This window comes from Limtongia smithiae, assembly GCF_038497785.1.
Source record: "Limtongia smithiae strain NRRL Y-17922 unplaced genomic scaffold V1518scaffold_10, whole genome shotgun sequence".
Taxonomy (NCBI): domain Eukaryota; kingdom Fungi; phylum Ascomycota; class Lipomycetes; order Lipomycetales; family Lipomycetaceae; genus Limtongia; species Limtongia smithiae.
Genome location: NW_027117631.1, coordinates 127,235 through 139,969, shown reverse-complemented (window position 1 = coordinate 139,969; position 12,735 = coordinate 127,235). Strand labels below are relative to the sequence as shown.

Genomic DNA, 12,735 nt, shown 5'->3' with positions numbered 1-12,735 from the left:
CGTATCCACGTACTCCTCATTTGGCAGTCGCCCCATAAGGGCTAATTCTTCGTGTAGGGTTACGGATTTTAAAGTTTAGAGATTCATCAAGAGGTATGCGGGTGGGAGCGCCGCAGAACTCCCAATCCTCGCGACATTCGCAAACCCTGGAACGAACACATGCAATTGCCAACAACATCACATTCCCTTGCCGTCAGATTTTCTGGCAGAATTTAGCAATTTTGCGTGGTATACGGGCAAATCTTTGCTCTACTCGAGAGCCTCTATTGTGGGTAGTGAAGTTTGGATTATTCGCGCCTCGCAAACCCCATCTTCGCGACCTGATCAGCTGTGATCATACGTCAAGAGCATGGCAGCTTCCCCGCTTGCACTAGATTTGTCATTCGAGCAGCAGCAGCAAATTGCTTCTTTGAAGGCTGAAAATTCTCAGCTTGCGGAGACTCTACGAAAGCGCAGCAAAGATCTTGGTGATCTCAACGATGACTACAAGGCGCTCCAGGCTAAACACCAAGAATCTCGCAAATCTGTGATTGATCTCAGCAACAGGCTGCAAGCGGCCGAGGCAGCAGAGCTTAACTGGAAGGTAATTTATTGGCTGCTGCATAAATCTTTTGCATTCAATGTGCATTGACGTGTTGACTGGTCTAGCTACGCGAGCAAAACTACGTGCAAGAAGCTAGCCTTCTTAAGAACGAAAATCTCTACCTTAGCTCCGAGCACGCAGCAAAGACGACAGAATTATTGAATTACCGCAGAGAAAAGTCGACTCAAATTAGCTCTCTTGAAGCACAGCTCGAGGCTACTTTAAGCGACAACACGTTGCTCAACGCTGCGAAGGACTCACTCAGGATTCGCATTGAGAAACTTACGAAAGATCATGAGGCTGCGCTGACCAAAGTCAGCTCATGGCAAGAAAAGTATGCCGCTTCTGAGGAGCACTTTAAAAGCGAAATGCAGTCTCTTCAGCGACTTGCGGACTTGTGGGAAAGATCTACAAACGAGGCAAAGGCGCGCATTGCGAAGCTCGAAGACGCACTCCAGTCACGACACGAAGATGAGGCTCAGAATATCGCACAAATTCACACTGCTGTTGAAGAGGAACGTGACAGAGCTGACGAAGCTGAGACAAGGCTATCTGCTTTGGAGTCAGAACTCCAGACTCAAGTGGCCAAGCGCGAAGAATTGGAACAAAATATCGAGGATCTGACGACTGCTGCTACTGCTGCTCCCGCAGATGGGCAACAGCAAATACAAGTTGCGTCGGGAACTCCACAGCGTAATAGAGCGAATCAGTATCAAGGCGACATGTCTCCCGCAGTCATGTTCTCGCCATCTGCACGCACCATTTCACAGTTCCAGAGAAACGGCCTTTCGCTCAGTGAGCTACTCACCGATTTCAACAAGGCTAAATCTCAACTAGAGCATGAACGTCGCCGGAACAAGACTATTCAGCAGAGTTTCGATGACCTGGTCTTGGATCTCGAGTCTCGCGTGCCAGTAATTCAGGCAGAGCGCGACGAAGCTGCAAGACTGAAAATCGAGATTTTGAATATGTCAAACTTGCTGGATGATCTTGAAAGATCTAGGGATGAATTGGAAACGGAGAATGAGGAGTTGCTCGTGAAGGCTAGCGACGCTGGCAGAGATGCAAAAATCTATCGACAGCGTACGTACTGGATTGACTACTAAAGATTAGTTGTACTTGCTAATCCTGAGTCATGTAGAGGTCCACGATTTATCTCGGCAAGTATCCGTTCTTCTCGCCGAATTGCAGTCCTTCACATCAGGCGTTGGTCCACTATCCGCTGCTGAGCGCGTCGAGCTTCGCCGCTTGTTAGATAGCTCTGGCACTGCAGATTCCGAATCCGACACAAGCAATCTCATTTCCGAGCGTTTGGTGACGTTCAAGAATATTATCGAGCTGCAGCAACAAAATCAGAATCTTTTACGTGTTTGCAGGCAGCTAGGCGACAAACTGGAGCAGGAAGAAGCCATATCCAGGCGCAATATAGAAAGCATCGAGGCTGTTGCTATTGCTGAGAAGCAAGAGAAGATCGAACAGCTCGAGACCGAGATTGCGAAGGTCAGGATTTCCATGGAGTCTTACCAGCGACAGAGGGACTCGCTACGCAATATTCTCGTTGGTAAGGAGGCTGCCGTGGTACCTTCGGAGCCCGTGCGCCTTGTAAAGCCTGAAGATCAAATCACGAAAGAGGAGTATGACGAAGTTGTCACGAGGTATGAGGAAAGCGAACGGCATCTTTCAGAGTTGCGCGTACAGTACAATCTATACCAGACGGAGGCTACGGTTGATTTGAAGCGACTGAGCAGTCAATTGGACTTAACTAAGGACGAACGTCTTCAGGGCCAGCACGAAGTCGCGCGTTTGAGATCGCAACTTGAGCTGGCTAGTGAGCGGTTGTCAGTCATGACAGATAACTACGACATGGCGAAACAAGAAAATACGACCATTTTAGCCCGCAACAACGAGATTCAGGAGAATCTGCTGAAGCAGGACATCAAAATCCAACAAGTGTCGAGCGAAGTGGTCGAACTCAAGACAACTATAGAGTCTCTGCGCAACGACAACGCGAATTTAAATGCTGAGAAGAATCTGTTCTCTTCTACTCAGCAGCGTCTCACGCAGAATAACGAAATGCTGACAGAGGAACGAAACCGTAATACCAGCACTATAGCTTATCTTCAGAACATGCTTGTTGAGCATCAGCAGAATGAGGCGGATATTCGCAAGAGGCTTTCCCGGCAATCAGAGAATCTTGAAACGGAGCTTGCAGCAGTGCGCCAAAAACTTGATTCAGCGAACGATGAGCTAAGAAATCTCACTATTCACAAGCAATACGAAATATCCGAACTCCAAAGGAAGACCAAGAAGCTGACAGAAGAGTTGGCTGTGACTAAGGAACTGCTTTCAAAGACGCAGAATTCGGAGGAACGACTACAGACCCAGATCGTGAATCTTTCTGAGAAGTTAAGTGCTACTGAGGAGAAAGCCGCCCTTTATCAGCGCCAGATCGAAGAAACAGGATTCAGCGTTTCAAAGAATCTAGAAGCTGAGGTGGCGAACCTTAGAGAGGCATTACAAACTGCGCGCGCGGAACGCGAAGAAGCCAAGGACCACGTGGAACAGCTTATTGACATTTCTAAGGCCGCCGAAATAGCTTTGGAGTCTATGAATACGACATATGACGAATACAAAGCCTCAGTCGAACAAAAGGCCGTGGAGAGCGATGCTGAGATTTCGCGACTCACGGCCCAGATCACTAGTTTGACCCAAGAAGTTATGTCAACAAAGGATGAGCTTCTGAAGGCTCAGGAAGCTGTTACTGAGAGCTCCAAAAAGCTCGAGGAGGAGACGAAACGACTAGAGACCGAAGTATCAGACTTGAAGAGCAACGAGCAAACATTGGAGGCAAATGTCATGATCTTGCAGAACGATCTTCGTCGCCAGGCCGGTATCACTGTGGAGTCTCAGCAAAATTACGAGCTCGAGCTTGTTAAGCATGCAGATACGACACGAGACTTACAGAAACTGCGCGCTGATTTCAGCAATTTGAATGCACATATTCGGGATCTTGTACAGGAAACCGAGAGCGCAAAATTAGCGCTTTCCACTGGTGAGATTGTATGGAACGAACAGCGCATGACTTACGAGAACGAAATTGAAAGATTAAGATCCCGCTGCAACGATTTAATCGAACAGAACAAAATTCTACATGAGCAGTTTGAACATCTCAGCACCCAGGCAAGCCGCGCGCGTCGACAGTCGCTTATACAGGCAACTGAGGCACGAGAGACTGGTGAAGCTGCAGAGGCTTTGACTAACAACTCTACGGAAGACATGCAGGAGATTATCAAGTTTGTTCGCCATGAAAAGGAGCTCGTGGATGCACAATACGAAGTCAAGCTACGTGAAATTAAGAGCTTACAACAACGATTGGAGCATACTAGTCTCCAACTTGACGAAGTTTGCGCGCAGCTTGATCAGGAGCGGGAGCGCCACTCTGGCGCTCGCGTTGCAGACTCGACGCAATATGACCAGCTTGTCAAGAAGGTAGAAGATATCAACATCTTGCGAGAAAGCAATGCCGCGTTGCGAGAAGAGTCGAAGCGGTCTGCAGCCAAGGTTGTGTCACTAGAACATAAGTTACAGGAGCTTGAAGCCAAAGTTCAGCCACTGGAAAACAAGCTGGCGGCTGCAAACGCGGAAGTCGAGGCTCGGGATTCTCGGATAAAGATGGTCGAAGAAGACAATGAACGTTGGAAGAACCGATCACAACATATTATGCAGGCATATCAGCGTGTTGATCCGGTAGAACTGCAGCAACTAAAGGATGAGAATGAACGGCGCAAAATCGAAGTTGAGCAACTTTCAAAAGTAGTTGAGGGGGTACATGCCGAGCGTGATGCGGCGAAGAAGGAGTTCGAAGAGAGTAAGCAGCGGTTGACCAGAGATATGGAGAATGCGATCGAGGCGAAGGAGGCGGACGTTGTTGCACGGCTTGAGGTGACACGAAACGAGCTTCAAAGCGCTCTGAAGGCCAAGGAAGAGGAGATTTCCGTCTTGAGTGCGGAGATCACGGAACTAAACACATCCCTTACGGCAAAGAAGGAAGAGGTTAGATATCTTTGCCCAGAGAATGAGTTATATGCTAATAATTTCAAGGCGGAGTCTTGGAAGACCAGGACCGATAAGCTGCGCGACCGGTTTAATGAGCGAATTACGAGCATGAACGAGAGAGTGAAAGAGAAGGACAAGACTATTGAAAGAGAGCAGAAGCAGGTGGAGAAGCTTGAAGCGCAGGTTTTGGACCTGCAACAACAGATTACAAAGTTTGAGGAACAGAGCGTTGTGGCTGCGGAACGGATGACTGCTCTGGAGGCCGAAACCGCTAAGAACAGTCCAGTTTCAGCTGCGACTGTGACTGCAGCGACACCATCAACAGAAGTATTAGTACCAGAGCTATCAGCTCCGTCTACCGGAAGCGATGCGACTGACGTTACTGATGAGATTGCCAAGTTGAAAGCACTGATTGCTGAGCTGCAGAGCAAGCTAGCAGAGAAACAACGCGCTCTGGAGACTGCGCAGCTAGCTAAGCAGGAAGCGGAGAACGAACTGGCGAGAGTCAAGGGTGAACTTGAGAGCGAGTTGTCATCGGTTAAGGCGCAGTTGGCTGAGGTACAAGCAACGCCTGCTGCTGGTGATGCACCTTCAAGCTCTGATAGTATCAGCGACGAAGCAACGCAGAAGCGTATCTCGGAGCTTGAGGCCGCGGTTGCAAAACATGAGAAGTCAACGCGAGAGACGATGATTCGTTCGAAGTTGCTGGAAGTAACGAAGGCAAAGGCAGAACAGGAAGTTGGCACTTTGAAATCGGCTCTTGCATCGACAAAGGAAGAGCTCGCCGCTGTAAAAGCCAAGACGTCGAGTTCACGGACAGGCCCAAGTGGTGCCGGGACGCCGGTCTCGACAGGAAGTCCGGCAGTCGCAATCAGGAACTCGGCGGGGACACCAGATAGTGGTGCATCTGTTGCATCGTCATTTACATCCGACTCGGGTGCTCAAGCAGTGCGGCCTCCATCGCGATCGCCATTCGAAATCGTTCGGCAAGATATTGGAGCTACCGCGGCGACTGCCAATGCGTCGCTTGGACCTGGAACGAACGTTGCTGCAACAGGGTTCCCAATAACTTCGTCCCGCATTCCTACATTCGGATCCGCAGCGCCACGAGGTCTGCCGCGACCGCTGAGCGGAAGTATTCAACAGCCCGCCAATCAGGCGGGAAGTCGGTACATGCAGAATATACAGTCGAGCCAGATTCCTCACCGGCGAGGAGCACCTGGCAGTGGTATCCCGCGGGTCGGCGGTGTTGCGCAGACCGACATTGCACGGACTCTGACTAATGTAGGAGCTGCAGGGTCCAATTCAGCGATGGTAATGCCGACCGGACCTGCAGCTTTGAAGGCACCTGCGACTCCGGGAGTGTTCGGGACACCGTCACCAATGCCGTTTCATGGCACTGGAACTTTGTCGGGATCGGCGACTGTGTTTCGTCCGCAAGGTGCAGTGAGTCCCGTACAGCAGGGAGCCAAGCGACAACATGAAGACGATGGTAGCACGCCGGGGACGCCGGGACCAATAGCATCTGATGCAAGGGCTGTGGGAGTTGGCACTGGAGAGAGCACGGAAGAACATTTGTCCGGCCCGCCTGTTGCTCTAAAAAGGCGGCGGGAGGAGACGCAGCCGTGATTAAAAGAAGAGTTGGGTCGATTTATGATGTAATGTCGCATTATACAGTATCTAAGCTAGTGTTAGTGTTTTTTGCCTTGCAAGTTATCAACATGGTCCGTCTTCCTCTCTCGCTACTAGAGTGTGTGGCTCTGCCTGTGATGAGACCCAGACTTGAATAGCCTGGTCTTCCAACATTGCAAATTGACCCAACATTCAGGGTTAACTCTCGAAGACCTTCAGCTGTACGTCCGCCAGAATCCCATAATCACAATCGCGATGTGTGACGCATGGTAAATCTCACTCATGGACCACCCGCTCACAGCATATATCAAGGTTTAGAGGTCGCAAAAATTGATCTTGGAGTGAACCTCCCAACACGACAAAGCCTCAACAAAGTCCTCGGGCAAAGTTCTGCGGGCATGAAAGGCAGTTTACCGGCGATTAGATCTCGTGGATAATTCACGATGAACGGAGATACTCTGACGGCGAATAGCAATGTGCTTATACGACTTCCTTCATCCACGTTACGGATGATCAAGCTTGCCCCAAATACAACGATCCACCTGGGCAAGTTTGGGTCGTTCTTCGCTAATGACATCATCGGCAAGCCGTACGGGTATACCTACGAAATCAAGGAGGATAAACACGTTGAAATGGTGTACTCCTCAGAAGGTTTGTTTCCGGCATCGAACGTGGACGGTGATAGAGATGAAGAAGACGAGGACGGAGAGCAAGGCGAAGAGGGTGACGAAAATGGGAATAACGAGGATGAAGAAATGGACGTCGATAGCCAAGATTCGGCCAGCGATGCAAGAGAAGGAAAGAAATCACGACACGAACAAAAGCTCGCAACAAACGAGACCACGACGGACGATCCTTCAGTTCAACGCCTCACCATGACTGACATAGAAATTATGAAGAAGACCAAGTCCGGAGAGCAGATCATTAAGCAGGTAATTAAATCGCACACTGCATTCGAAAAGAAGAGTATATACTCCAAAGAAAAGTACACGAGACGGAAACAGCAAAAGTTCATTCGTCGATTTACACCTTGCAGCGTGGGGAGCTCCGAACTGATCGAATATTTTCAGTATAAAGACCACCACCGTATTCTTGAGCTCACGAGCGAAAGCTTGGGACTTATAATGAGTTTAGCAAATGTCCACCCTGGAGGGAATTATATCGTTGTGGACGAGACTGGAGGTCTAGTTACTGGAGCTATGCTTGAACGAATATACACAGGCGACGGCGAAGAAGACGACGGCGGATCTATCTTGTTTGTGCACGAGAACGAGCACGCCAACTTAGATTTACTGAAGTACATGAACTTCTCCGATGAAGTTTTGGATAAGAAAGTTTCCGCGATCAATCTGTTACAGCTGTATTACCCCGAGGAAGAAGAGGGTATGTCCCTGAAAACTATGGACTTTGCGAGCTGCAAGCTAATCTACAATAGATGTGAAAGTATTGACCGAGGAGACGCTTATGAAAATGAAGTCGTCACGGCGCGGACAGTATTATCGCCGGCTAGCACGACACAAGCAACTGGAGATCATATTTGAAAACATCCGGCTGGGAAGATATGATGGGTATGTCGCAATGCTTCCGTTACCTGTAAACTCCTATCTAATTCTCTCTACAGTTTGATAATTGCGTCGACACTAGAAATGAGTCCGCTTCTACAACGTCTGATCCCCGCCGTTGACGGTTCGCGCCAGCTTGTGCTCTACCACACCGCGAAAGAACCTCTCGTGCCTGTTGCTCACGAATTGATGGCTGACCTCCGTGTTCTTGCACCTACGATTCTCGAGACAAGAGTGCGCAAGTATCAGGTCTTCCCGGGACGAACACATCCAGAGATGACATCGAAGTCCGGCGGAGGATATGTGCTCTGGGGAACACGTGTGCTGCCGTCGGTAGTACGCGCGGGTGGAAAGAAGAGGTACAAAAAACCCCAGCAGAAGAAGCCTGTTACAGACGTGGAGGGCAACGCAGCAGAGCTTTCTGACGGCAAAGCAGCGGCGAAGAGGGCGTTGGGAGAGCAGCAAGATGCGACGGCTGCCAAAAAATTGAAGACTAACGGTGATGTTAGAGATAGTGCAGAATAGGCTGACCTTGACCATTTATGGCAACAGGATAACATAATTTGTAGTTAATTTGTACAATAAATAGACGGAATGGGTTCTTGACTTTGCAGGGGTTGACGCCGTCAACCTGGCACGTCGCGATACGCCGAAACACCAAGCAAAGCTCTGTCGGCGCTATAAGCTGACAATTGATGAAACAATCGGCATTTTCTTTACCTGTCCTAAGTAAAGATCGTAAGGTCCCATTCTTCGCAGGAAACGCTGAAACCCTGAACCTGCCTCTCTGTGCTGAACGAGTGTCGCTGCCAAATGACCGTCGACTTAAAGGGAGCGTAGTCAGCACAAACTACCAAATAAACCTCTCACTTCACTATCGCCATGCTTGCAGCGCGCAACACCACTACCGCGATTTTCAGACGCACAACACAATTTTCGCAACCACTGCCTCGCAACCTACAAGGATCTGCGTTCCGGATCTTGAAGTTTCAGGTACGAGCTGCAATATGAGGCGGATGCGGACGCGATGGCTCAATGCGCTCCTTGTGCTTGCGGTGTCACTTTTGTGCGCAATGGTCGCACTTTGTAGACGACCGCGCAATACGACGTCGGGTGATGACGGCGAAGCCGTGTTTACGACGGCGGACGTGCTGTCAAAAGCGAGTTTGTTTTCTTTCAGTTGGATCTCATTCAATTGCGTGAACCAGGCGTCGCGGCCGCGAGACTGAGGAAGATAGCAACGCTGCTAACTCTACACCCAACAGCGCAACATGCATATTCAATACATTAAGATGCGATGGGGCACCGGCGACAATTACGCCTACGTTGTCACTGACGACGCCACCAAGGAGTCGTTGATCATCGATCCCGCCGAGCCTGACGAGTATGTCCCGGATGGATGGTTTGACGATAAGCTTCAGAGCTGATAAGGCAACAGGGTGCTTCCAGTGCTCAAGGAACTTGAGAAGAAGGGTGAAATTAAGCTGACTGCAATCGTTAACACGCACCATCACCACGATCACTCTGGTATGTCCAATTACAATTGAGTCGTCGTTGTGACACCCACAGCTAACACTAGTCAAGGCGGTAATGACCGGATGGTAAGGTTTCACTGCGATCTATAACTGCTCGACAAGCATACAACTGACCCAAAACGCAGCGTCGCGCATATCCCGGTCTTCCTATCATCGCTGGCTTCAACTCCCCCCATGTCACCAACACGCCGGCGAACAACTCGACCTTCAAGCTAGGTGACGGCATCACTGTGACTGCCCTTCACACGCCGTGCCACACACAGGACTCGATCTGCTATTTCTTCCAGGATGGCGACCAGAAGGCTGTGTTCACTGGTGATACGCTGTTTAACTGTGGTTCCGGCCGATTTTTTGAGGGTACCGCTGCGGAAATGGATGTTGCACTCAATAAAATCCTTGGCTCTTTACCGGCAGACACTCTAGTATATGTGCGTTTTTTGTGCTTTCGCTAATTGCTGACATCTTGGCAAAAAAATCTAACATGTGGACTAGCCTGGCCACGAGTACACCGCGTCCAACATCAAATTCGCGAAGTCCGTTCTCAACAATGAGCCCCTCAAGAAAATCGACGACTACATGAGGACTCATGAAGTTACCACCGGCATTTTCACTATTGGCGACGAGCTTACATACAACCCGTTTATGATGGTCACCGTACGTTCTTCTTCTCTGTGGGCCTTCTCCGATAAGATGTAAAACTAACTTGTGAAATATCAGGATCCTGCTATCCAGAAGGCACTTGGACTTGATGACAGAGTTGAGGTGATGAAGAAGTTGCGAGAACTGAAGAACAAGTTTTAAACATCTAGTCTATCGCTCTCTCTCCGATCACTTATTGTAATACAGATGCAAAAGTCACAGATGCAAGATTCAGAAAACCCTCTGCGATTTTATTGCATGAGGAATGACTCCATCTTTCTCAAAAAATTTGCAGTAGACAGCAGGCCCTGCCAATTGCGTTCTGTTCTCTGCTACGAGTATACCACTATGTCTTTGACATCCTTCGGGGTAACAGGTCAGCAATACAAGCGGCTAGCATATTCGCAGCTTAGTCAGCAGTGGTTAAAACGCCACACAGCTTCTGCTACTGCTCTGTGTAGGTCGACAACTGGACCACGCTCACGCTGTCTTTGCCAGTCATCCTCTGCAGCTGGCTAAGAATCTGACCTCCCACTTAGTTTAGTTTCCAAACCTCTGCCGCAATCTGCGACTTGCAGAGGCCGCCCGCGCTGCCTTGGTACAAGTTCCAAATCAAATTGGCATGCATCAAACACATTAGTTAGAAGATACAATGCATCTTTGAACAAAGAATAAAAAAGTGCGAGCATGGGGCATCGCAGGCCGAACTGTGCAAGAAAATTGTAAACAAACCGAACTGTGGTTAGGGGAGAAGTCTCAAGTTGTAGAGCCACTCTACGTGTTAACTTCACCAGAACTAATTTGCAGCTGTTAAAATATGTAATTTATTATTCTGAGTACAGAGGTACTTGCTTGCACCCTAACCCTTAAAACATATATCTTTAGCACTAACTGGCGGCCTTAGAAAACTTGATTTGTACGCCACCTCCTCAAGGTCCAAAAATCGCTAATCACCCATCATCCCCTTCTTGACACATCTGGGTTCCAACACCGACCCGTCACCACCACTCCGTCAGTTTTGAAGCTAGTGCGATACAACTGCCGTCATTCTGACGCGCACATTCGCCAAAGTATGCCAATATTGCAGCATAAGCAAGCTCGCCGTATTACTCCACTTCCCATATAATAAACAACAGGCAGTAGAAATTTGGGAATGCAGAAGATTGATAAAATATCGGGCAAGCTGTTCAGAGCTGCACACGCTTACTCGGCTGTAATTTGCTGTTGCGTTGCGGCTAAGCTACAGCTGAAACCTCAGATATCGCCAACGTCAATGCTTTAGGAAATGTATGGCATCTGATGGCAAAATGAAATGAGCCACAGTGCCAAAAAGTCTGTGGAAAGTGTAATTCTGTGGGCAGTGTCGTGTACTTTGCGTGACACATGGCGTTGAAGTGATGCGAACTTGAAAGCCGTCGGCGGTGGTGGCGACTATGGCTCTTCACCGCTGACTTCGAGGGAAGGGGCCTTGCTACTAAAGCGGCTGATCATCTGTCAAGAAGGCACAGTCAATGATCAAAGTTAACAGTTCACTGAATGCATCGTGGACTGTAAGCACAAGACGTGTGAGGAATATCGACCGGAATGAGCGAAGCTTGCGGTGGGGCCGGGCACAAAGTAGGGAGAGAGTCCCGACCCAGATTCCCACTTTCGCTACTTGCTTCTTCGACTTTGATGTCAGCGGGTTAGGGTCTGTATGATCCCTGAAGACCCTTACTGTAGATTAGCTCATCCTCGCCTGTGAGACCGCCGATGATGGCTCTTCACGCAAAACAACAAAATTATAGCAAAAAGATCAATATCAAGTGAAGCTATCTCTGAAAGCTGTTAAAATCTCTAAAAATGCAACTCTGAGTGTGCGGGTGCAACAAATGGTGGTTTAGTGGGCCAGAAGAAAATCATAGACAGGGTCAGCCTATCCCCAAAATAAGGCGCTAGCGCTATCACTGCTAGATTATTATTTTGGGCATAATCGTAATTCTAAATGCTGCCAGCCATGGAAATCACTTTTATTGACACAAATTGCCGGCCTCTCAGTGCCGGATTTCTCTGTCTCCGCCACGACGGTTGTTTTCTCCTGGATCCCCCTGAAACTTCACGGCCACAAAACCGATCACCCGCTGTTGAGTCAGTTTTCAAGCTAATTGGACCCAGCTACCATCATTCTAAAGGGGTCCGCTCACGAGTATTAAGCCAGCTCCCCTTTAGTCCTGTAATACTGATCTAAGCTAGAGATGTAATTCCGACGACAGCGGACTAGGGTATTAGTGCTCCGTGAAGTCAGTGTTGGCACAGTAGCGCATCCTCAAACTGTAAGCGTTATGGATCACTGGGATGCAGCATAAGATAAAACTAATAAAGTTGGCCTGAAATGCTGCTCCAGCTCTCAATAGAGCGAAGGTCCGAGTAAAGCGCGGGAGGGCAAGGACTCGTCAGGGGAGAAGTCCCACGTCACAAAAGTCATTGCCCCAACGCGTACACATTATTCTGGTCAGTCGCAATACTCAATGCTTCTAGTCCTGAAATGAATTTTGTTAGCTCAATTTCCGTGGCTTGGAGTACCCGATGTCTACGCCTCTTCAACAGCTCCGTTCTCCTCCTCAAGTTTACACCCCCTCCAGGCTTTCAGGTTACAAAACCGACGTATCTAAGTCACTTCCTTAGTTTTTCAAGCCAGTACGACACGGATACCGTCGTTCTGATGCGCGCTCGCGCTCACGCTCGCTAG

The 12,735-nt window shown here is 49.0% G+C and overlaps 3 protein-coding genes across 3 annotated transcripts; all 3 read left to right on the top strand.

Moving 5' to 3' along the window:
- The first annotated feature begins 134 nt into the window (after window positions 1-134).
- Window positions 135-6,382, top strand: V1518DRAFT_420191 (uncharacterized protein). The gene is made up of 3 exons (XM_066904941.1): window positions 135-583; window positions 649-1,666; window positions 1,725-6,382. The coding sequence occupies exons 1-3, from the start codon at window positions 350-352 to the stop codon at window positions 6,266-6,268; spliced, it is 5,796 nt and encodes a 1,931-aa protein (XP_066758097.1). The 5' UTR covers window positions 135-349; the 3' UTR covers window positions 6,269-6,382.
- V1518DRAFT_420190 (Gcd10p family-domain-containing protein) lies at window positions 6,383-8,439 on the top strand. The gene is made up of 4 exons (XM_066904940.1): window positions 6,383-6,492; window positions 6,584-7,654; window positions 7,707-7,839; window positions 7,893-8,439. The coding sequence occupies exons 2-4, from the start codon at window positions 6,715-6,717 to the stop codon at window positions 8,356-8,358; spliced, it is 1,539 nt and encodes a 512-aa protein (XP_066758096.1). The 5' UTR covers window positions 6,383-6,492; window positions 6,584-6,714; the 3' UTR covers window positions 8,359-8,439.
- Window positions 8,440-8,482: 43 nt separating this feature from the next.
- V1518DRAFT_420183 (beta-lactamase-like protein) lies at window positions 8,483-10,635 on the top strand. The gene is made up of 7 exons (XM_066904939.1): window positions 8,483-8,826; window positions 9,099-9,217; window positions 9,272-9,360; window positions 9,418-9,434; window positions 9,494-9,796; window positions 9,861-10,022; window positions 10,086-10,635. Exons 1-7 carry the CDS (start codon window positions 8,716-8,718, stop codon window positions 10,167-10,169), a joined length of 885 nt encoding a protein of 294 aa, XP_066758095.1. The 5' UTR covers window positions 8,483-8,715; the 3' UTR covers window positions 10,170-10,635.
- Window positions 10,636-12,735: the final 2,100 nt, after the last annotated feature.